At 43.9% G+C, this 26,137-nt stretch overlaps 2 protein-coding genes across 3 annotated transcripts in view; both read left to right on the top strand.

The window, feature by feature from the left end:
• Nucleotides 1–26,137, top strand: part of LOC134206443 (amidophosphoribosyltransferase-like) — a 105,801-nt gene that overhangs the window by 46,501 nt on the left and 33,163 nt on the right. The window lies entirely within an intron of this gene.
• Nucleotides 18,634–21,507, top strand: LOC134207184 (uncharacterized). The gene is made up of 3 exons (XM_062682910.1): nucleotides 18,634–18,826; nucleotides 18,879–20,823; nucleotides 20,874–21,507. Exons 1-3 carry the CDS (start codon nucleotides 18,634–18,636, stop codon nucleotides 21,505–21,507), a joined length of 2,772 nt encoding a protein of 923 aa, XP_062538894.1.

Here is a 26,137-nt window from a genome sequence, read left to right as displayed (position 1 = left end):
ATTTCGAAACCAATTTCTATGGAAAATTAAAGAGAATTTCCGAATGTTCAATGGAATTTGTAGAAGAGAAACTGAAATGACCGAAAAAATTTCCGGAGAAGTTACTCGAGGAATTTCACAAAAATACCGAAAATAATCTCCTCTAGGAATTCTAGAAATAATTTCCAAAGAAATTCGTTAAGTAATTTATTAAAATTTCCTTAGAAAAGAAATTTTCGAAGGAACCTCCAAAGGAATATTCCTAAGAATATCCAGAATAATTCCTTAAGGTGTTTTTGTAAATGAATTTTCGAATGAATTCCTAAAAAATCTCCAAAGATTTCAAAGAAATCCGAAGCATTTTTGGAATATATTCCCAATAGAGCATAAGTACTAAAACGCTATTGGCGCTGTAACCATGAAAATTATTTTGCCATTTAAAATTATTTGGCTTCAATAAGCTTAACTTGGCATATGTTGCCTATCATGTTGTAGTGTATGATTGGTTGCATCAACAACATCAGTTTGACACTTATACTATCGGTTTTTTGGCTGCTATGTATGAGTACAATACTGCCGCCACTTGCATAACAGTCCCATTTGACTTTTCGGCACTTTTGAGTTAACCCAATGAATAGGGTTCATTTCTTATGTACTTCCATAAATCATAACAATGAGTGAAAAAAAAACCAAGTCATAGTCACATATTGAAAGTACCCGCATAACAGACCCACTAAGAATTTACATGAACTAATTGCTCAAAACTAAACAATGTTTCGATCAAACTAAATCGCTTTACGGCAATCCAGCGAATGATGAACTTTAGCAAAATTTCAGAAAGATACGATGATGTTTCAATTTATTAGATTTTTTAAAAGTTTCATATGGGAGATGCGATTTGGAACTTCAATAGCTATTATCTCAGTATGTGAAAAAAAACGGTATGGGACTAATATGTGAGTTGAGCAGAGTAGATGTTGGTCACATGAACTGGAGCGCCATTAGCAGTTTTATACTTTTTCATTGTCTGTATTTCCGAACGAAATTCTAAAAGAATTCCTTAAAACATTTCCGAGGAATCTGATATGAGCCAGCCGTGGGCTGAAAATCTCATTAATTAAGACATTCAAATTTCCGAGAAATGTGCTAAAGGAACTCGTAAAAGAATTTACAAGGGAATCGTCAAATGATTTTCTGAAAGAATATCCGTACGAAGTTCTGAAGCAATTCCCGAAAAAATTCCAAAAACAAAGAAGTTTACTAAATTTCCTCGAAAGAAATTACTAATTAAAATCGGTCGAATTTTCGAAGAAATTTTAAAAGAATATCTGCAAAAATCTCCAAAGTATTTTACGAAGGATACCTAAAGGAATTTTTATGGAATTTCAGAGGAAGTTCCGAAGGAATTCCTGAGGGGAATTATTTCGAAACAATTCTTAGAATGTCTCTTTGAAGGAATTTCCAATTTCATTTTCTGGAGAAATTTTTGAAGGAATACCTGAAGAAATCTTTGAGTGAATGATTGAAGCAATTTCTGGATGAACTAATTTACGAGTCAGGGCCATAAAGCAAAACCACGTAGAAAGTGGCTGGGTTCTATTTCCGATCAGGTCTGGGAAATTTTCGGGTTGGATAAATGTATCATCGTGTTGGCCTCACGATATATGAATGAAAAATGGTAACCCGGCTTAGATAAACCGCACATTCAACAACAGTTATTATTATTATTTCAGACTAAGGCCGAAGTGGCCTGTGCGGTATGTAAGAGTCTTCTCCATTCGGCTCGGTCCATGGCAACACGTCGCCAGCCACGCAGTCTACGGAGGGTCCGCAAGTCATCTTCGACCTGATCGATCCACCTTGCCCGCTGCGCACCTCGCCTTCTTGTGCCCGTCGGATCGTTGTCGAGAACCATTTTCACCGGGTTATTGTCCGACATTCTGGCTACGTGCCCGGCCCACCGCAGTCGTCCGATTTTCGCGGTGTGAACGATGGATGGTTCTCCCAACAGCTGATGCAACTCGTGGTTCATTCGCCTCCTCCATGTACCGTCCGCCATCTGCACCCCACCATAGATGGTACGCAGCACTTTCCTTTCGAAAACTCCGAGTGCGCGTTGATCCTCCACGAGCATCGTCCAGGTCTCGTGTCCGTAGAGGACTACCGGTCTAATGAGCGTTTTGTAGATGGTCAGTTTGGTACGGCGGCGAACTCTATTCGATCGAAGCGTCTTGCGGAGTCCAAAGTATGCACGATTTCCAGCCACTATACGCCTCCGAATTTCTCTGCTGGTATCATTTTCGGCAGTCACCAGTGAGCCCAAGTACACAAATTCTTCTACCACCTCGATTTCATCACCACCGATGCCAACTCGCGGTGGGTGGCTCACATTGTCTTCTCTTGAACCTCTTCCTATCATGTACTTCGTCTTCGACGTGTTGATGACTAGTCCGATCCGCTTGGCTTCCCTCTTCAGTCTGATGTAGGCTTCCTCCATCTTCTCAAAGTTACGTGCCATAATATCTATGTCGTCGGCGAAGCCAAATAGCTGGACGGACTTATTGAAAATTGTGCCACTCGTGTTAATCCCTGCTCTTCGTATTACCCTTCCAAAGCGATGTTGAATAGCAGACACGAAAGACCATCACCTTGCCGTAACCCTCTGCGGGTTTCGAAGGGGCTCGAGAATGCCCCTGAAACTCGAACTACGCACATCACCCGATCCATCGTCGCTTTGATCAACCGTGTCAGTTTATCCGGAAATCCGTTTTCGTGCATTAGCTGCCATAGCTGGTCCCGATCGATTGTATCATATGCGGCTTTGAAGTCGATGAATAGATGATGTGTGGGCACGTTGTATTCGCGGCACTTCTGCAGTACTTGGCGAATGGCGAACACCTGGTCCGTGGTGGAGCGTTCGCCCATAAAACCCGCCTGGTACTGCCCCACGAACTCCCTTGCAATTGGTGCTAGTCGACGGCATAAAATTTGGGAGAGTACCTTGTAGGCGGCGTTCAGCAATGTGATTGCGCGGTAGTTGCTACAATCCAGCTTATCGCCCTTTTGTAGATGGGACACGACACCTTCCATCCACTCCTGCGGCAAAACTTCCTCCTCCCAAATCTTGGTAATGACCCAGTGCAGCGCTCTAGCCAGTGCCTCACCACCGTGTTTAAATAGCTCTCCTGGTAGTTGGTCAACCCCAGGGGCTTTGTTGTTCTTCAGCCGGCCAATCTCCTCCTGGATTTCCTGGAGATCCGGGGCCGGTAGAATTATGTCCTGCGCGCGTTCCCCTAGGTCCATCACCATACCGCCATCTTCGTCTGCCACATCGCCATTCAGGTGCTCTTCGTAGTGCTGCTGCCACCTTTGGATCACCTCACGCTCGTTCGTAAGAAGGTTCCCGTTTATGTCCTTGCACATATCAGGCTGTGGCACGTGGCCCTTACGTGAACGGTTCAACTTCTCATAGAACTTTCGTGTGTTATTAGTGCGGTACAGTTGCTCCGTCTCTTCACGGTCTCGATCTTCCTGCTGACGCTTTTTCCTCCGGAAAATCGAGTTTTGTCTGTTCCGCGCCTGTTTAAATCGTGCCTCGTTCGCCCTCGTGCGGTGTTGCAGCAATCTCGCCCATGCTGCATTCTTCTCTTCTACTAACTGCTCACATTCGCCGTCATACCAGTCGTTTCTCCGATCCGGGGGCACCGTGCCAAGTGCAACGGTTGCGGTGCTACCAATGGCGGATCGAATATCTCTCAGCCATCTTCAAGAGACGCTGCGCCTAGCTGCTCTTCCGTTGGGAGTGCCACTTCCAGCTGCTGCACGTATTCTTGGGCTAGCCTACCGTCTTGTAGCCGCCCAATATTAAGCCGCGGCGTCCGACTTCGACGCGTGTTGTACACCGTCGAGAGTTTTGAGCGCAGGCAAACTGCAACGAGGTAGTGGTCGGATTCAATATTTGCACTGCGGTAAGTGCGGACGTTCGTGATGTCGGAGAAGAATTTACCGTCGATTAGAACGTGGTCGATTTGGTTTTCCGTTTCTTGGTTAGGTGATCTCCATGTGGCCTTGTGGATATTTTTGCGGGGAAAGAAGGTGCTTCGGACTACCATTCCGCGGGAGGCTGCGAAGTTTATGCATCGTTGGCCGTTGTCATTCGATACGGTGTGCAGACTATCCGGTCCGATGACCGGTCTATACATTTCCTCCCTTCCTACCTGCGCGTTCATGTCACCGATGACGATTTTGACGTCCCGCAGTGGGCATCCATCGTATGTCTGCTCCAGCTGTGCGTAGAACGATTCTTTCTCGTCGTCGGGTCTCCCTTCGTGTGGGCAGTGCACGTTGATGATGCTATAGTTGAAGAAACGGCCTTTAATCCTCAGCTTGCACATCCTTGCGTTGATTGGCTGCCACCCAATCACGCGTTGGCGCATCTTTCCCAGCACTATGAAGCCGGTTCCCAGCTCGTTGGTGGTGCCACAGCTTTGGTAGAAGGTAGCCGCCCGATGCCCGCTTTTCCACACTTTCTGTCCTGTCCAGCAAATCTCCTGCAGCGCCACGACGTCGAAGTTGCGGGGATGTAATTCATCGTAGATCATCCTGTCGCAACCTGCGAAACCTAGCGACTTGCAGTTCCATGTTCCAAGCTTCCAATCGTGATCCTTTATTCGTCGCCTAGGTCTTTGCCGATTATATCGAGTCGCATTATCTCTTATATTGTTCGTAATTATTGGTTTTCCAGGCGGCTTATTGGGCCTGCGCAAACCTCCTGTCTCGCCGGAGGGCCGTCGTGTCAGGGCTGTTTAGCGTCCCACCTAACACCAGGACTTGGGCTTGTGCGCTTTGAGCGGCACACGGTCGCTTTGGCGGAGCCTACTTGCGGATACATGCAGCTTTTTATAGAGGTTTAACAGGGCCCACTGTCAAACCCCACCACATCCTAGGCAGGCGCCACAACTCGCAAGCCCTTGGACAAAGTCCCTGCTGCCCAAGATAATATATTTACGAGATAATAATTTACGAGTCAGGGCCATAAAGCAAAACCATGCAGAAGGTGGCTGGGTTCGATTTCCGATCAGGTCTAGGAAATTTTCGGGTTGGATTTTTTTTACCTCCCTGGGCATATAAATGTATCATCGTGTTGGCCTCACGATATATGAATGAAAAATGGTAACCCGGCTTAGATAAACCGCACATTCAACAACAGTGGAAGTGCTTAATTAACACTAAACTGCGAGGCGGCAATGTGCTAGTGGGGTATGCAACCTCTGCCAATAAGAAGAAAAAGATGATGTTGTGAAGGCCACCAATAATTTCTTTTGAAAACGTGTTTCGTTTGACTTGTTTGAGTTGATTGTCTTGCTGCAAAAAAACTGGAGAAATTTGGAAAATTTGTTTTTACTATTAAGTAGACCTTGTTCCACTAAAATTCAGAATTTACATGTGAAATTTTCGAATTTTCGATTTCGAAATTTCCGGATGGATTTTGGATTTCTACGGGAGGTTCTTTGTATTGTCCATAAGAAATTTTTAGAAAGTTCCATTCTAAAACATTTAAAACAGGAATGGGTCGTCGACCAAATAACATTTTCGACCAAATAACTTTGGCTAGATGGACTTCGGTCAAATGATGTGCTTGGTCAAACTACATATTCGGTGTAACAACTTTCGGCCTTGTGGCTTTTGGCCAAATTACTTTCTGCCAAACGACAAAAATTCTATTTCAGCGAGAAATACTTCGGAATTTCCGCTCACAGTTTTTCTGAGTTTTTACGGAGAGGTTTTCCAGAATTTCAACGGTAATTCTCGTGGAAATCATTGGTATTTTTACGAAAATTCTCTGGGGGGGGGGATGTGGGGATCATTCGGGAAATTCTACGGAAATTCGACTGAAATTCTACGGAAATAAGAAATTTCCACGGAAAATTCTGCGGACTTCTTCAAATTTGAATCGGCGTGGAAAAATATAGATCAGCGGCGTGACAAAATTTTAAACGGCGGCGCGCCGATGCAAAAATGCCGGCGGCGGCGGCGTGCCAAAAACTGTCGGCGGCGGCGGCGTGGCGCGGCGGCGCACACCTCTACCCACAAATGGCCTTATTCCCCATCTAACAGACATACCTGCATTCCGAAAAATAGTTTCCACAATCATAAATCCGATTACGACAGATAAGAGACCCTATGCAGAAGTTACAATACTAGGCCGACCTTTGAAAGGCTTACTGGATTCCGGAGCCACATGCTCTGTCATCGGTGGTAACCTCATAAATCTAACGACGGAGCTTGGATTAACACGGTTTCAAGTACAAGGCACCATAAGCACGGCGGATAACACCCAGCATAACGCTAACTTCTACGTACACCTACCTATTGAATACAACAACCGGAGGAGATCGCTTCCAGTACTGTGCGTCCCAACACTTCCGGATGTAGTAATCTTCGGAGTCGATTTCTGCAAGCTTTTGGGGTGAACATTAACGTTTGTGGCATACAAATGGATTGTGATGTAGACCTTAACAAAGTAAGATCATTATCCGAAGAAGAACGGCTGCAACTCGAAAAAACAATATCGTCATTTCCAACATCGGATAACATGGGAAAACTTGGACGCACGAATACCTATGAACACCAAATAGACACCGGCGTTGCGCCTCCAGTCAAACAACGATATTATCCAATATCACGTTTTCTACTGGCCGACATAAATAAAGAGGTGGATCGGATGATCAGCATGGACGTGATAGAAGAGACCAACTGTTGTCCGTGGAATAACCCGATTGTCACCGTCAAGAAAAAGGATGGAAGTATGAGGCTATGCTTGGATGCACGAAAGCTAAACACAATAGTAGTACCCGAAGCTTATCCAACTCCACACATTGATTCAATCATGAATAACCTCGGAGGATCAAAATATCTATCTTCTATTGACTTGGAAGCAGCCTTTTGGCAAATCCCATTGTCGGAGAAGGATCGTCCAAAAACTGCGTTCACTATACCTCAAAGAGGACACTACCAATTTAAGGTAGTGCCCTTCGGTTTATCAACAGCCAGTCAAGCCTTGTCGCGAGTGATGAACTTTTTGTTTATTGACATGGAACCACGAGTATTCGTATATCTTGACGACCTGGTAATTGCCACAGACTCTTTCTCAGAACACATACGAATACTACAAGAAATCGCGAGGAGACTGCGAGAGGCAGGTCTCACAATTAATGTGGCTAAGTCAACTTTCTGCAAGCGTAGCATCAAATACCTCGGATTCGTATTAGACGAAAATGGCTGGAATGTAGACCCGGAAAAGACCGATGCAGTAAGGAATTTCCCAACACCAACAACGAAGAAAGAGATTCAACGATTTCTGGGGATGGCGGGATGGTACAGACGCTTCATTAAAGACTTCTCCAAGATTGCAACCCCTTTAACGGACCAAACCAAAGCCAAGGTACGCTTTAAATGGTCGGACGACTGTGAAAAATCATTTCAATCTTTGAAGCAACAATTATGTACCGCTCCAGTGCTCGCAACTCCAGACTACACAAAACCGTTCTCCATAGCGTGTGATGCCTCGGACTTCGCAATAGGGGCAGTGCTCACTCAGGAACACGACGGAAAGGAGAAAGCTATCGCGTATATGTCGCAGAAACTGCAGTCCGCGGAAAAGAAGTATTCTGTAACCGAAAAGGAGTGTCTAGCAGTTATTCGGGCTATTGAGAGGTTTAGAGGATACGTAGAAGGATCTCACTTCGTGGTACACTGTGATCATTCCAGTTTAGCTTACCTAAAGTCAATGAAAAATCCAACTCCGCGACTTGCACGATGGATTTTGAGGTTAAACGCATTTTCGTTCGACATTAAATACCGTAAAGGCTCGACAAATGTTGTACCGGATTGCCTCAGCAGAATAGGGGAAGTGAACATCATCGAAAACAAGGAAGCCAACTCAGATACGTGGTACGAGGAGTTACGAACATCGGTGGCAGCGGATCAGGACAAATATCCGAATTTCAAACTACAGGGAACAGAACTCTTCAAGAACTGTGCGGTAAAGGATGCAACAGGTGCTCAATCATTCCGGTGGAAGAGAGTAGTTCCAGTAGGCCTAAGAAATGAGATCATGCGTAGATTCCATGACATACCTGTCGTAGCCAAGCAAATTCGTCTTCCGATTTGCTTCTTACCAACGAAAACAAGCGCGGAACACCGAAGGATAATTCGCATGTTCACGCCTCAAAAACAGAACACTGAATGATCGTTTATTTTCACCGTTCCTGTCAGCCTACTGAGATTGAATTTCAAATTTCTTCTCATTAGCTTCTTAGTATGCTGGCATTTCAAATGCCAACTACGATTGAATTTCAAATTCGTTATCATTTATTCTATTAATGTCATTTTTGAATATTTTTGTATATTTCATTATTTTTATCATGAAATAAGAAATACGTTCCACTTTATCCATCAATGTAACCAACAAATGCAAATGCATTTTTCCGACTCACTTATTCCCCACAATATTCACCGTCTCTACTCTTTCTTTTTTTCGGTTAGGAAATTTTTTTTTTGAGCTGTTATTACGAAAACATAAATTTAATTGTATTCTTTTTTTCATACCGGCGCAGTAGTTTATATATCAATAACAGCTGTGAATTTATTATTTGTGGCACTAAAGCATTGACGCTGTCCTTAAACTGTCCTTAAATTCTATTGAAACTATTGATTTACTAAACCATTAACTAAACCAATCTAACCCAAATCTAATCCACATTCTACACAAATCCAATCAGAATCCAATCCAAAACTAATCCAAATCCAATCCAAATCCAATCCAAATCCAATCCAAATCCAATCCAAATCCAATCCAATCCAAATCCAATCCAAACCCAATCCAAATCCAATACAAATTCAATCCAAATCCAATCCAAATCCAAACCAAATCCAATCCAAATCCAATCCAAATCCAATCCAAATCCAAATCCAATCCAAATCCAATCCAACTCCAATCCAACTCCAATCCAAATCCAATCCAAATCCAATCCAACTCCAATCCAAATCCAATCTAAATCCAATCCAAATCCAATCCAAATCTAATCCAAATCCAATCCAAATCCAATCCAACTCCAATCCAAATCCAATCCAAACCAATCCAACTCTAATCCAAACCAATCCAAATACAAACCAATCCAAACCAATCCAACCCAATTCAACTCCAATTCAAATACAATCCAATTCAAACCAATCCAATCCAAACCAATCCAACCAAACCAATCCAATCCAAATGCAACACAACCAATCCAACCTATCCAAATCCTATCCAAATCCAATCCAACTCCAATCCAAATCCAATCTAAATCCAATCCAAATCCAATCCAAATCCAATCCAAATCCAATCCAAATCCAATCCAAAGCCAATCCAAATCCAATCCAAATCCAATCCAACTCCAATCCAACTCCAATCCAAATCCAATCCGAATCCAATCCAAATCCAATCCAACTCCAATTCAAATACAATCCAATTCAAATCCAATCCAAATCCAATCCAATTCAAATCCAATCCAATCCAATCCAAATCCAATCCAACTCCAATCCAAATCCAATCCAACTCCAATCCAAATCCAATCCAACTCTAATCCAAATCCAATCCAAATACAAATTCAATCCAAATCCAATCCAACTCCAATTCAAATACAATCCAATTCAAATACAATCCAATTCAAATCCAAATCCAATCCAACTCCAATCCAACTCCAATTCAAATACAATCCAATTCAAATACAATCCAATTCAAATCCAATCCAATCCAAATCCAATCCAATTCAAATCCAATCCAATCCAAATGCAATACAAATCCAATCCAAATCCTATCCAAATCCTATCCAAATCCAATCCAACTCCAATCCAAATCCAATCTAAATCCAATCCAAATCCAATCCAAATCCAATCCAAATCCAATCCAAATCCAATCCAACTCCAATCCAAATCCAATCCAAAGCCAATCCAAATCCAATCCAAATCCAATCCAACTCCAATCCAACTCCAATCCAAATCCAATCCAACTCCAATTCAAATACAATCCAATCCAAATGCAATCCAAATCCTATCCAAATCCTATCCAAATCCAATCCAACTCCAATCCAACTCCAATCCAAATCCAATCTAAATCCAATCTAAATCCAATCCAAATCCAATCCAAATCCAATCCAAATCCAATCCAAATCCAATCCAAATCCAATCCAAATCCAATCCAACTCCAATCCAAATCCAATCCAAAGCCAATCCAAATCCAATCCAAATCCAATCCAACTCCAATCCAACCCAATCCAAACCAATCCAAACCAATCCAACCCAATCCCAATCCAATCTAAACCAATCCAAACCAATCCAAACCAATCCAAACCAATCAAACCCAATCCAACCCAATCCAAACCAAACCAAACCAATCCAACTCAATCCAAATCCAAACCAACCAATCCAAACCAATCCAAACCAATCCAAACCAATCCAACACCAATCCAACTCCACTCCAAATCCAATCCAAATCCAATCCAACTCCAATCCAAATCCAATCTAAATCCAATCCAAATCCAATCCAAATCCAATCCAAATCCAATCCAAATCCAATCCAACTCCAATCCAACTCCAATCCAACTCCAATCCAACTCCAATCCAAATCCAATCTAAATCCAATCCAAATCCAATCCAAATCCAATCCAAATCCAATCCAAATCCAATCCAAATCCAATCCAAATCCAATCCAAATCCAATCCAAATCCAATCCAAATCCAATCCAAATCCAATCCAAATCCAATCCAAATCCAAACCAAATCCAATCCAAATCCAAATCCAATCCAAATCCAATCCAAATCAAATCCAAATCCAATCAAAATCCAAGATTTTGAGATATTTAACCGAATTGGCAAACTTATTCAATCTGATGCCACCAAGCAGATGTATTGCAATCAACACAATCTTCAATTTAGTATTTTTTTTTTAATTTTTTTTCCACAACTTTTTAGATTACGAAAACTTTTCAAATCTCACCGACATAGAGATATTCAACTCAACCTACTATCTTGAACAACAGCTCCGTCGATCAGATAAATTTAAGACTTAACAAATATTCATCTCATTGATTTTGATTTTCTCAACGACTCTGTAGAAGACAACTTTCCAAATCTTATAGATGTCAAGATATTCAACCGAACTGCCAATGTAACTGTCAATATAACGCGCTGCATAGCGGATGAGTTCCAAACATAACTGGTAACTGATCTTGAAATGGTAGACCTTCGTTTTTTATATTTCTCAATATTGTTTATTTTGCTCATTGAAACACAATCAATTTTTTTCTTTATCACTATTCTGTCAAGAATCTCTCTCGCCTATTGACACCCTTAATTTTTTTTATATGTGTGTAATTTTTTCATGACTTTTCTTAATTTTTTTGCCATATTATTTTCTCGCGTTCTCTCTCTCTCTTTCTATTTGCCCTTAGCATATCATGGCTTATCTTTTTTTTGCCGTTCTCTTTTCCAACTTAGGCTCACCTTTTTTTTTGCCTTTTTGTATGGCATGGCTTACCATTATTTTTTGCCATTTTTTTCAGGCTTACCGGGCTTTTTGAGGCTTACCATTATTTTTTGCCATATCTCGTCTGGGGTTTACCTTTTTTTTACCCTTCACCAATCATAGCTTATCTTTTTTTTTGCCATGTTTTTTACGTCGGAGGCTTACCATATTTTTTTGCCTCATTTAGCTTTTCTTCTACTGCTGAACTCTCTTACCTTGTAGGGAGCAACGACTACGTCATTGTCGTAGCCAAGCAAATTCGTCTTCCGATTTGCCTCTTACCGACTAAAACAAGCGCGGAACACCGAAGGATAATTCGCATGTTCACGTCTCGAAAACAGAACACTGAATGATCGTTTATTTTCACCGTTCCTGTCAGCCTACTGAGATTGAATTTCAAATTTCTTCTCATTAGCTTCTTAGTATGCTGGCATTTCAAATGCCAACTACGATTGAATTTCAAATTCGTTATCATTTATTCTATTAATGTCATTTTTGAATATTTTTGTATATTTCATTATTTTTATCATGAAATAAGAAATACGTTCCACTTTATCCATCAATGTAACCAACAAATGCAAATGCATTTTTCGGACTCACTTTATTCCCCACAATACCGACCGCGGCACATCTAGGATTCGATCGAACGTTTCAGAAGATTCAGATAGACTACTACTGGCCGAAAATGGCACTGGACATTCGCCGCTACGTGAAGAACTGTGCAGTTTGCAAGGCATGCAAGGCTCCAAATGTCCCACTGACACCAGCGATGGGAGGCGCAAAACCAGCAAAGCTACCGTGGGAAATGTTGTCCATTGACTGGGTTGGTCCCATGATTCGTTCTCGATCTGGGAACACAGTTCTACTTGTTATCACAGATTGGGTAACTAAATATGTCGTCGCAGAGGCTTTTCGATCAGCCAACGCAGCACAGATGGTAGATTTTTTAGAACGCTATGTGTTCTTGCGCTTTTCGGTTCCACGCATCATACTCAGTGACAATGGAGCACAATTCAGGTCACAAGGCTTCCACGGTCTACTAAACAGATACGGAATCCAGCACATGAAAACGGCGTTCTACTCACCGATGTGCAATAATGCAGAACGGGTCAACAGAACACTATTAACTTGTGTTCGTACATTGGTGGAAGACGATCACCGACGATGGGATGAACACCTTCAGCAGATTGTGTCCGCCATTAACTCAGCTAAACACGAGACTCTGGGTTGTAGTCCACATTTTGCCAACTTTGGCAGAGATTTAGTACTATTTTCCGAACAGTATGCACAGCAGAATCTCAACTATCCGGCGGACATCAAGCAAGAACAAGACAAGAGAATACAGCGACTAGAAAACCATTGGCGTAACTACAGGGGGGCTAGGGGGGGCTATAGCCCCACCTAGGATCTGGCTAGCCCCCCCTAGAAAATTTGTTACTTTGTATAAGTATTGCACATATCTAATCCACGGATTATATACGGGGGTAAATGCAGAGAAAGGTTGGGCTTCATTATCCAATCCCTCTCTTCGAAACACTACAGCAAGTTAAATCTATTCGCACAAGTTTTTAAACTTCAAGCAATTGTTTTAAGGCTTAGCTCACGACAAAATCTGGACCCCTCAAAACACGTTATAACTTATGAAATACCAAAGGAAATACCTCATCAACAAGTGAATAAAAAATATATTATTTATCAGTATTACAAGTACTTAATGGATAATGGACAATTCCTTGAGGTTTGCAAGTTTTTCCAGGGTTTTGTGAGTAATTGTTATCTAAATCGAGCGTATGATCTTAGCCTTCCTAACCTGGGATTCCTAACTAATACCAATCCTTAAAGCTGCAGCGCATTTAAATTATCACTGTAGGCTTCTTGAGAAAGGTTCGGTAAAACTTTTAGATTTCAAGTAGAGGTAACTAAAGTTGAATAAAAAGAACTTTGTATTCTTTCGGGTGGATTTTAGAAACTCCGCATACTATTTAATTCTCTAAACTCCTATTGTCACTGCAGCAATGAAACCAGTGAAAATGTCGCAGTAGGCGTGAAACAGACCTATTGAGAGAAAAGATGTGTTACCTAGTTGATTTAATTCATTATTTTATCATGTTTTTCGTAGTTGTGAAAAACTTCAAAAGTAGAAGCCTTCATGCGCCTGTGTCAATGACAAACATTCTATTTACATTCTATTCCTATTTTCTAATGACTTAAGTGTACGGTGCTTAAGTGTACGGATTTCGATGCCCCACGGTAAATGTTCCTATGTGTTAACAAATGCTCTTATAAGTTAATTTGTTGCATTTTTTTTTTACTAAATTGAAAATTAAATTAAGTTGTATTGGGATGTAAAACTGATTTTTTAAATCATCCTAGAAGTTGTTCTAACAGAAAAGAAAGGTTAGTTTGTTGTGGTCAGATCGCTGTTTGAAAGCTCGTAGGAATTGTCAGGCCACTGAATTGGCTAAGAGAGTTTAACTAACTAATACTTAATTTATAATGTATTCTAGGTTCGAAGCAAATCAAAAAATCCTTTAAAAATCAGGATTGTGCTTCACATTCTATTTACGGGGAGCGCAACACCTATGGTTTTCTGAACCATTTTGGGAATCCTACGAACAACATTTGAAATATTTAAGTCGTCCATTGATATCTGGTAGACCAACAATATACATCAGTTGAATCGAGCGAAACTGGTAAACTTCCAGTGTTATGAGTGCTAAAATAGAAAAGTTTAAAAAAAAGTTAGCCCCCCCTAAGATTTTTCATTAGTTACGCCAATGTAGAAAACATAAGGAAGTTTATCGTTACTCGAATCCAACAAGCGCACGAGAAAAGCAAGCAACGATACGACTTACGAACTAGAAAAAGATCATTTATGATAGGAGATCTGGTGTGGAGACGCTCTTTCAGGCTATCATCGGCTGTTGAAGAAAAGACGAAGAAACTCGGACATAAATTCGTTCCAGCTTTCATCAAAAAAGTCCACAGTCAAAACATGTACCTGCTGGAAGACGTTAAAACAGGTGCGACCGGAGTATACCACGCTAAGGATCTCAAAGAAGATTAAAATATCATTTCCAAGCTATGTACGCAACTTAAAATTGCCGACAACGAGTCGAAATGACCACACAACTCGGCAAACGGATTGAGCTGGAGGACCCAAAACAACGCAAAGTGAAACCTCGCCGTCCGACACAAAGTCACTATATCAAAGAAACTTCGTTCTCAAACAAAACTGGCAGTGCCGACAAGACCTCTCGTTTCGGTAACCCAGGCCGGCACAGCGCTATGCTTCCCGATGACAGTGCGCAAAGAGAAGAAAATTGATGTAACTGACGGAGAAACGTCAGCAAGCTAGATGAAAACAAAAATAAGCAGATTTGCACCGTCATCAGAGCTAAACCAAAAGAGTGCGAAGAATTATTAGTGAAATTTATTATTCCAAATAGTTATAGTCTGAATGCAAATGAAAAATTGCAAATGAAAAATTTAGTTCACGCTTTCGTGTTAAATTCATTAATATTGTATATTGTAAGTAGTTGTGAATTGTGTTGCCTAAAATTTATATGATGAATTGTGTTATCTAACGATTATATATTATTAGTTGCGATCGATCGATTTAGTCGCGGGAGCACAACCCAGACTTGCTTGCGCAAAATATAACGGTCACCAAATTTGTAAGTCTATAGTAGGGCCTTTTCAAACTAAATTTAAATAATAGCTAAATAAAACTATCTCTATTTTAGCTTAAAGCTAACCTTCCAAAAGAAACGAGTTTGCTATCAAGAGTTGGCGCTACCCTAACCCCACATTCTTTAAGAAATTTGTGGTAGCAAGCAAGGATGGATGGTGAAAAATCCCAAAACCCGGACGCCCCACGGAACTGTCAGTCCTGCGATCGGCCCGATACAGCGGAGAGCGAGATGGTCCAGTGCAGCGCCTGCAAGCTATGGGAGCACTTCGGATGTGCTGGAGTCGATGGGAGCGTGAAACAACCCGACATAAGGTATGTCTGTGGGAAGTGCATGGCCAAGCAGGGACCTTCTACCGGAGGGGCCCTCCAAGTCCCCGGGGACGACAAGACGAAGAAGAAAGCCGCGAAAGGAAGTTCTAGAACAACGTCGAAAAGGGGGAAAACGGCTGCTGATCCACCGAAGAGTGTCTCGTCCAGTATCCGGGCGAAGATATTGGATGAAGAGTTAAAGCTCGTCGCGGAAGAGCAGCGGCTGCAAGAAGAAGCACTACAGGAGCAAGAAGATATTCGACGGCGCCAGTTGGCCGAAGAGGAACGCCGACTGGAGGAAAAACGGCGACTAGCGCAAGAGGAAAGTGAGATGCGCGAGCGAAAACTGCAGGAAGAGCTGGAGTTGAAGCGGAAGAAGATGCAGATTCGGAAGGAGTCGCTCGAGAAACGCCAGGCTCTCATCCGAGAAGCGGCGTTGACGAGCAGCAGAAGTGGTTCGGTCCAGGATTCAAGCGAGAAGGTGAAACAGTGGCTAGATTTGCAGAACGGTGTTGGAAGATCCAAAGGAGAACTAGGGGACGACGGCAATGGACAACGACAGCCTGCCAATCACGATCCACTAGAAAATCCTGTGGACCCAGCACTCGAATACCCCGATATCGGAGCGCTTTCGATCGTGCCGGACCTTTCCCGCTTTCCGAACGCGTCAGCTCAAATGATGCAAAATCCTTTGCGGCGCTCGTCAAGACAATCTGCCGATCACGATCCACGGGAACATCCCGCGGACCCAGCATTTCAGTACCCTGGTATCGGAGCGCTTCCGGTCGGGCCGGACTTTCCCCGCTTTCCGAACGCGCCAAGTCAATTGACGCAAAATCCTTTGCAACGCTCATTGCCCATTCGTCCACCGGTTCACATGCTCACACAGGTGCAAATCGCTGCGCGGCAGGTTCTGGGAAAGGAGCTTCCTACCTTTGGAGGGAATCCAGAAGACTGGCCTATCTTCATCAGCAACTTCGAACAGTCCACAGCAACCTGTGGATACTCAGAAGCGGAGAATCTAGTCCGTCTTCAACGATGTTTGAAGGGGAACGCGCTGGAGTCGGTTCGCAGCCGACTTCTCCTACCAGGAAGTGTACCGCACGTCATTCAGACCCTGCGTACGCTTTACGGCAGACCAGAGCTGCTTATCCGTACTCTGATGACGAAGATCCGCCAGGTTCCAGCTCCTACGCACGATCGAATGGAAACACTGATCCAATTCGGTCTCTCGGTGCAAAATCTGGTCGACCATATCAAAGCAGCAAACCAGCTGGACCATCTTTCGAATCCGGCGTTGATGCAGGAGCTTGTAGAGAAACTGCCTGGTTCAATGCGACTCGACTGGGCAATCTACAAGAACAAAAACCAGCCGGCGACCCTCGAAACATTCGGGGACTTCATGGCCGGGCTGGTAACGGCGGCGAGTGAGGTGTCTTTCGAGCTCCCAGGAGAAAAAGCAACAGCAAGAAATGACAAGCGAAAGTCCAGGGAAACCGGAAACGTCTACGCACATTCCGGTGAACGAATCCCCCTTTCCGCGTCCGGTGGATCAGCTACCCCTGGAGCAACCGGCGGGCTAAATTCTCCAGTCAACACGAAGGCTAGCAAGCCATGCGCAGCGTGCGGTCGGAGCGGTCATCGGGTGACAGAATGTCATCAGTTCAAGGGTGCGACTTTGGACGAACGCTGGAAACTTGTTCAGCTGAAGGGTTTATGTCGGACGTGCCTGAATAACCACGGCAAATGGCCGTGTCGTTCATGGAATGGATGCGGCGTCGAAGGTTGTAGGCAAAAGCACAACACCCTCCTACACACCTCCAATCCCCCCTCGGGAAACGTAGGAATGTCAGCGAGTCACGTGTTGTCGGACGATTTAAAATGGCCACTCTTTCGCATCGTGCCCATCGTTCTTTTCAGCGACATCTCCTCCCAACCAATATTCGCCTTCATCGATGAGGGCTCTTCCTACACTCTGTTGGAGGAATCAGTCGCGAAGCAGCTAGGAGTCAGAGGTCAGCTAGAGCCACTAACACTCCAATGGACCGGCAACGTACAGCGGAAAGAGGCGAAATCACACCGTGTCCAGGTCGAAATCGCCGGAAAGGGTTCCGCCAATCGGCACAAGCTGGTGGATGCTCGTACGGTCAGCCGGCTTGTTCTACCTTCGCAATCTCTGAAATATGGGGAACTGGCTCATCGGTTTCCTCACCTTCGTGGTCTTCCCCTGGAGGACTACGAACTCGTCCAACCTAAGTTGCTGATAGGGCTAGACAATCTCAGACTGTGCGTCCCGCTGAAGCTGCGAGAAGGAGGACCGAAGGATCCGATCGGGGCGAAATGTAGACTTGGGTGGAGCATCTATGGCTGCATACCCGGTCAGCCGCCGCAAACGGCAATCGTTAGCTTTCATGTCGGAGCGGTATCTGATCCGGATCGAGAGTTGAACGAACAGCTACGTGACTACTTCACCTTGGAGACTGCAGGCGTTTCGGGTCCTCGTGAGATTCCGGAGTCGGAAGAAGATAAGCGTGCTAGACAGCTGCTGGTGGACACAACGCGCCGCGTTCCCTCTGGATCGGGGTACGAAACCGGACTGCTTTGGAGAGCGGACGATCACAGTTTTCCTGATAGCTACCCCATGGCTGTACGTCGGTTGGAGGCGCTAGAGCGAAAGCTGCAGCAGAATCCAGAATTGGAACGACGAGTGCGAGAGCAGATCGTGGAATACGAGCGTAAGGGATACGCCCACAAAGCAAGCCTGGCTGAACTGACGTCCGTAGCAGCTGAACAAGTCTGGTATCTCCCGTTGGGCGTCGTTACGAACCCCAGAAAACCCGGCAAGGTGCGGCTAATCTGGGATGCAGCAGCCAAAAGAACAACGTTTCCTTCAACTCCAAGCTGCTCAAGGCCCGGACCTACTGTCCCCGCTTCCGCAAGTTCTCCGTCAGTTTCGCCAGTTTCCAGTCGCCGTGTGTGGAGATATCATGGAGATGTTCCACCAAATAAAGATTCGAGCACCCGACTGCCAGTCGCAACGGTTTCTGTTCCGCGACAACCCGTCGGATCCACCTAGGGTGTATGTGATGGACGTCGCCACGTTTGGTTCGACCTGTTCTCCAACCTCTGCACAGTATGTCAAAAACCTCAACGCGGAAGAGTGTTCAGGCGAATATCCGCGGGCGGCCGCGGCTATCAAAAACAAGCACTACGTGGATGACTACCTGGACAGCTTCGAGACAGTCCAGGAGGCGATCGAGGTCGTCAACGAGGTTGTTGGTCCACTCTCTGGCTAGTTTCACGCTGCGTCACTTCTTGTCCAACGAAGCAGGTGTTCTCGAGGGAATCGGTGCGACATGCGAAATTGAGCCGAAGAACCTGGACCTAGAACGAGGAGAAAAGCTGGAATCGGTGCTCGGCATGAAGTGGATTCCATTCGACGATGTCTTCGTGTACATGTTCGGCCTGAGGGAAGATCTACAGTCCATACTCGCCGAAGGCCACATTCCAACAAAGAGGGAAATCGCCAGGATTGTGATGAGCTTGTTCGACCCTCTCGGGTTCATCGCCTTCTTCCTCGTACACGGTAAAATTCTGTTACAAGACATTTGGGCGAAAGGAACGGAGTGGGATCAACAGATACCGGAGGACATATATGAGCGGTGGCAGCAGTGGTCAAATCTCTTCGGACGACTGAGTGAGCTTCGCATTCCTCGGTGCTATTTCCGCTCGCCCTTCCCTGCAAGTCTCGACGGTCTTCAAGTACATCTATTTGTCGACGCCAGCGAGTCAGCATTCGCCTGCGCAGTGCACTTTCGCCTGGAGACAGACAGTGGTATACAAGTGGCGCTCGTCGGCGCCAAGACCAAAGTAGCTCCGCTAAAAACGCTCTCTATCCCTAGACTCGAGCTGAAAGCAGCCGTCCTCGGCGTTCGACTGTTAGAGACCATCCAGAACCAGCACAGTTTCACGATCAGCCGTCGCTTCTGCTGGAGTGATTCGGGTACGGTACTTGCGTGGATTCGCTCCCATGATCACAGGCGCTTTCACAAGTTTGTCGCCGTCCGCGTCGGTGAAATCCTGACTTCCACAGAGCAACGTGAGTGGAGGTGGGTGCCTACGAAGCTCAACGTCGCCGATCTAGCTACCAAGTGGGGATCTAGTCCGCAGTTAACCATGGACAGCCCTTGGTTCCAGGGGCCAACCTTCCTCAAAGACCCTGAAGAGGACTGGCCGCAACAACGAACGATCACTTCAACTGACGAAGAGCTACGACCTGCACACTTTCTCTTTGCACATTTCGATCCGATTGTGGATTTAGCTCGGTTTAGCAGTTGGACCAAATTACACCGTGCAACAGCCTACGTACTGCGTTTCGTCGACAACATTCGCAGAAAGAAGCAAGGACTTGCGTTGGAGCTTGGCGTTCTCAACAGTGACAAACTACGGCGAGCAGAAGAAATGCTGTGGAAGTTAGCCCAAGTCGAGGCCTACCCTGATGAAGTCGCCGTTCTCGCTACATCTCAAGGTCCGCCGGATCGCCGCCACGTCGTGGTGAAGAAGTCCAGCAATATCTACTCGAAATGGCCTTTCATTGACGAGAGAGGAATTCTGCGGAGTCGTGGTCGAATCGAAGCTGCCCCCTACGTAGCGATGGAAGCGAAGTTTCCTGTAATTCTCCCCAAGCAGCATGCGATCACTTTCTTCATCGTTGACTGGTTCCACCGCCGTTTCCGTCACGCCAACCGAGAGACGGTTGTTAATGAGATTCGCCAGCGCTTCGATATCCCGATGCTAAGAAGATTGGTGGATAAGGTAGCTGGTAACTGCGTAGTGTGCCGCATCGCAAAGTCGGCTCCAAAACCACCTGCGATGGCTCCGCTTCCCGAAATGCGTCTGGCAGCGTTCAACCAACCGTTCACGTTCACCGGGTTGGACTATTTCGGCCCAGTGCTCGTCAAGATAGGCCGAAGCAACGTCAAGCGGTGGGTGGCCCTATTCACCTGCCTGACTACCAGAGCAATCCATCTGGAGCTGGTACACTCCTTGAGCACGGAGTCATGTATCATGGCTGTTCAACGCTTCGTTTCCCGCCGCGGACTTCCAAGGGAATTCTGGACAGACAATGCCACATGTTTCAAGGGAAGCAGCAACGAGTTGAACAAGCTTACCGAAGAAACGAAGAAAGCCCTGACCGAGAAGTTCACCACAGCGCAGACAACCTGGAAGTTCATCCCACCCGCTACTCCGCACATGGGTGGAGCGTGGAGAGACTTGTGCGTTCAGTTAAGGTGGCGATCGGGGCAATAATAGATGGACCACGCAGACCGAACGACGAAACGTTGGAAACGATTCTGCTCGAGGCGGAGGCAATGATCAATTCTAGACCTCTGACCTACGTTCCGCTTGAGTCTGCAGATCAAGAGGCCCTGACGCCCAACCACTTTTTGTTGGGCAATTCCTCTGGAATGAAATTCCTGGCTACGGAGAACTTGGACGTTCGTTCGACTCTTCGTAGCAGCTGGAAGCTAGCCAGGTACATCACCGGCGAGTTCTGGAATCGGTGGCTGAAAGAATATCTGCCGGTCATCACGCGCAGATGTAAGTGGTTCCAGGACGTCAAAGATATTGCGGTAGGAGACCTGGTCTTAGTGGTGGATGGGAAGGCAAAGAACCAGTGGATTCGCGGCCGAGTCGAAGAGGTCTACCCCGGACGAGATGGTAGAGTGCGGCAAGCTTTGGTCCGAACATCGACAGGCGTTATCCGAAGAGCAGCCGTGAAGCTAGCTGTTCTAGATGTCGTGGAGGAACGTAAACCTCTCCCTGGAGTTTCGGATGTCCCTGATCCTCACCAAGGTTTACGGGCGGGGGTATGTGCCGACAAGACCCCTCGTTTCGGTAACCCAGGCCGGCACAGCGCTATGCTTCCCGATGACAGTGCGCAAAGAGAAGAAAATTGATGTAACTGACGGAGAAACGTCAGCAAGCTAGATGAAAACAAAAATAAGCAGATTTGCACCGTCATCAGAGCTAAACCAAAAGAGTGCGAAGAATTATTAGTGAAATTTATTATTCCAAATAGTTATAGTCTGAATGCAAATGAAAAATTTAGTTCACGCTTTCGTGTTAAATTCATTAATATTGTATATTGTAAGTAGTTGTGAATTGTGTTGCCTAAAATTTATATGATGAATTGTGTTATCTAACGATTATATATTATTAGTTGCGATCGATCGATTTAGTCGCGGGAGCACAACCCAGACTTGCTTGCGCAAAATATAACGGTCACCAAATTTGTAAGTCTATAGTAGGGCCTTTTCAAACTAAATTTAAATAATAGCTAAATAAAACTATCTCTATTTTAGCTTAAAGCTAACCTTCCAAAAGAAACGAGTTTGCTATCGAGAGTTGGCGCTACCCTAACCCCACACTGGCAGTGCCGTGTCAACGTTAACATAAAACCTTCAAATCCAAGGAATGTAGCGTATTCTATGCTGTACGATGATGTGTCCTTATTAAACCAGAAGCCTATGACAATAGTGTTCCACACCAGCTCATCTATTTCCAGTGGAAACGACCTAGACTCGCTCCTGTTGAAGAGAAAGAAATATCTGACCATTTAACCATGGAATCATGCACACATCAAGTCTTCACGTACAGCTACTACATAAACCCAGCATCCCAGGCTATTGTTGCTGCTCATCTGAAGGAGAATATGACCAAGCTTTGAAATCATCAACAGCAAACAGCACAGTTGTCGTACGAGGACAGAAACGTATTACAACAGAAGTTTACGACAACAGTGATCAACACCTGCTTATCTGTCTCCATGGAACTACACTTGACAAGCTCCTTAGAAGAAGAAGATACTGTCTGACCGTTCAGCCATGGGGACTCGTACACATCTGCTACTCGTACGCAACAGACAAATGAACATCCATAGATGCTGAAACCTAAGGATTAGCTGCGTCCATCATCTGATGTTAAATCCCCAACGTTTACATCACCACTGTCGGGGTTGTACCACGGTGCTGTCACCCACAATAATATGGAAGGATAACAGAACGAACGTGTCATCTCCGGCTCACGTTAAGATGTGGAAAATGGTACACACCACAGCAACGTTGACATGCTACAACCAGATGTGACACACACGACTCACTAAGCGCTAACGCGCTCTCGAATATCAGGGTGAATAAATCAGCACATCACAAAGTATACAATGAAGGTAAATACCGCTTTATGCATCTGTAGACTAGGAAGTGCTAATTCCTATACCTATACATTTCCTCGACATGACCCAGTAGGCTTAGATACGTAGCGCCCAAGTATCTAGTATTCGACTATGGCTTTGAAGATCACAATAATTGTTAATAGATGTAGAAATTTAGATACTAAGACATCTGGCATAGTATTCCTATGTGAAGACATTAACTGTTAATTGCACTTCTGTCACTAAAACTAGTGAGCGCAAAACATTTACCGCTATTATCGTACCGTATATTAAACACCGAACAACAGTTTCGATGTACACTATGTAAACTATTTATCGAACTGTTCTATGCTAAGTAGAAATTAAGAACATTGAGCTCCTCAAAACGTAATAACAATGTTTCGAAATTTTTGTGAAGCAGAGCTAGCTTCACAAAAATTTCGTTGCGTGAATTGTGATACTGTGTTACGGATCATGTCGACAAAATATTTTGCCTTTATTCTTAAGCTATTTAACAATGTTCACTAGCAGTGTAATTAGCATAAACATAAAAGTACGCATCCAGCGTCACCAACTGACAGAAGCATATTTCGCCACTTGTCGCCACTCACACCGCAACACTGACAGAACAGCAATCGGCATACTTCCTCCGGACATAGTGCATGTAGATGTGTGTTTAGAAGACAGTTAATATTTTGTTTTCTATCCGCGTTTCTCTTATCGAGGTCTCTAAGTGCATGGATCTATAGAGTGAAGTGGTCCCATCTAGAGACCTCGATAAGAGAAACGCGGATAGAAAATGTAACTCTTCCAACACTGCAGCCAATCTTCTTTATTAAAGAACAACACATGAAAAGGAAGAAACGGTTTATCCAGGTAAAATTTAACATTTCACTATTTAATGTGGTCATATCACATGACAATACAATCCAATAAACAAAGCAATTGCATTTCATAATCTGTCATTGATTTGCATAACAAATGTAAAATGCATTCAAAATTTGTTTATCCATCATTGGTATTAAATTGAATTGAGCCGTTTTCAGTATTTGTGCCGATGTTTCGGCTGCTTGACAGGTCTCTTGCTCGATTGGCTGCTGTTTTTTGACGGTTCGATTGGCGGCACATGCCAATCCGCGTTTCTCTTACTGATGTACTTCGTTCAATTTACATGTTACTACTGATCAATGTTGAACCGAACCGTTATACGAATGATATTTGCATATCTGTCACCAATGCTCTGCAAGTGAATTGCCCAATTTCTAATATATCTCAACCTCATACCCTTCTTCTCTCACTAAAAAGAGAAAAAAAACCATTGACATATAATTTTCGTAAACAACTATTTACAACGCATTTTTTAAATTATGTACTGCCAAGTCTCATTTTACAATCCAGTATCCAATATACGTACTCAATTCCCACATACAAAATCATCCCAATTCAAATTTGAATTCGAATATTTCAATATGATTTTCCAATCCGATACTCAAATCCAATGTATGAACCCGAAATGCAAAACCAATATTCCTATTTTATGAACAAAGTTTTAATTTACAATGTTCTGAAAACTCATATGTGAGTATGATGTACATTATGTGGAAGATATTGATTTGAAAAATGTACTGGGGCCCTCCTTAGCCGTGTGGTAAGACGCACGGCTACAAAGCAAGACCATATTAAGGGTAGCTGGGTTCGATTTCCGATGCGGTCTGGGCAATTTCGGATTGGAAATTGTCTCGCCTGGACATAAAAGTATCATCGTGATGCCAGACGAAGAGGCAAAGTCTTGGCCTGCTATTCACGTTGAGCAGACCGTTATACTGATGATATTTACATATCTGTCATCAATGCACGCTGAAAGTGGATTGCCCAATTTCTAGTGTATCTCACCCTCACAATTCCCAGAAAGTTTTGTACTTCGTTGAGGTCCGTCATCTCCAACTCTTCAGTTTGGCAACGTCTAACCTTATTATTGCAACAAAAGAGTTTAATATAGTATTCCATGATGAAATCCTTCAAGTCATGTAGAGATCGTTGATCGACATATCAAATAGTTCTTTTGATAAAAACCACTCGGATTGAGTCATGTAGATTTCTTTCTCCAATTCGCTGTTCAGATGGGCCGCCCTCATGACCATATAATGCACTGCCATCCTTTGCTCGTCCGTGATCACTAGAAATTCTCATACAGTGTCCAAACACGTTACCGTAGTTAGAATACATATCTGTGGAGTTGAACACAGTCTTTTGATTAAACCCACGCTTGTTATGTATATGTTTACAATCTTGGATTTTTTACACATTTTCTGGCAATACCGCCTTTCAGTTAATAAGAATGCGATTTTTGTTATACCGCAGTTTCGTCGGCGTTTTCTATTACTCGTTTTTCAATTCGTTCGACATCAGATATTGACAATAAAAAGTTGCTAAATCTAAACTCTTTATCGAGACCCCGAAATACCTAACATGTTGGTGCTAGAAGTGGGATTTAAAATCAAAAGTTATCCGGTCGAGAATAACGCGTTCGTTTCGGTATCGTGATAATCAAGATGGCTAACGGAGAGCTAATGACATTTCTTACACAGATGTTAGCCAATGCCCTAAAATCCTCCATGGAAGCTATGGCGGTGGGTCAAGTGGATCCCGTCAGAATAACTGCATAAACTCCCTCGTTCTCTGTCTCTGATAACCGTTCAGTAGACAACACCTCAGTATCAGATTATTGTAAACGTTTTAAGTGGGCATTACTATACATAGTATAATCTATAGATGAGCGAAAGAATGGCTGATACTAAGGACACACCTGTGGTACTTGTACCATGGTACAAGAGGACAAGAAAATTATTCCAAGACTATCTTTGATAAAGACAATAATCGGTACGGTACTCATTTCAAGATTCTTGTACCATGGTACTTATACCACCAGTGTGTCATTATTATGAGTCGATTTTTTTGATCATGCACACGCGCATATGACGTCACAGTAGACTGGCCCAGGAAACAAAAGTTGTTAGACAAGACAGGATTGTGTCTTTGGGTGAGAAAATCAATCTCTGAAATTCAGCTCAATCGCTTGTTGCATAAGCTGGCGCATTTGATTTGAAGTTTGTGGAGATTTCAGCAAATGTATGGAAAATACACCTCCGTCACTCATTCGATCTGAAATTGGTTCTGATTGCTCGATTGACCTCAGAATTGCAAAACAGCGGTTGTATCTACAGAACAATTTCACAGAACATTGTATGATGATTAAATGAACTTTTATATCATTTTCATTTTGGTCTTGAATCGCAAGAAATGTGTGATGAAATCATCGCTAAGAAGCCTACAACATTCAAAACAGCTTTAGAGGTAGCTCACTCTCTGGAGGCGTG

The sequence above is a fragment of the Armigeres subalbatus genome, chromosome 1, assembly GCF_024139115.2.
Source record: "Armigeres subalbatus isolate Guangzhou_Male chromosome 1, GZ_Asu_2, whole genome shotgun sequence".
NCBI classification, from domain to species: domain Eukaryota; kingdom Metazoa; phylum Arthropoda; class Insecta; order Diptera; family Culicidae; genus Armigeres; species Armigeres subalbatus.
This window is presented reverse-complemented; position numbering and strand designations above follow the sequence as displayed.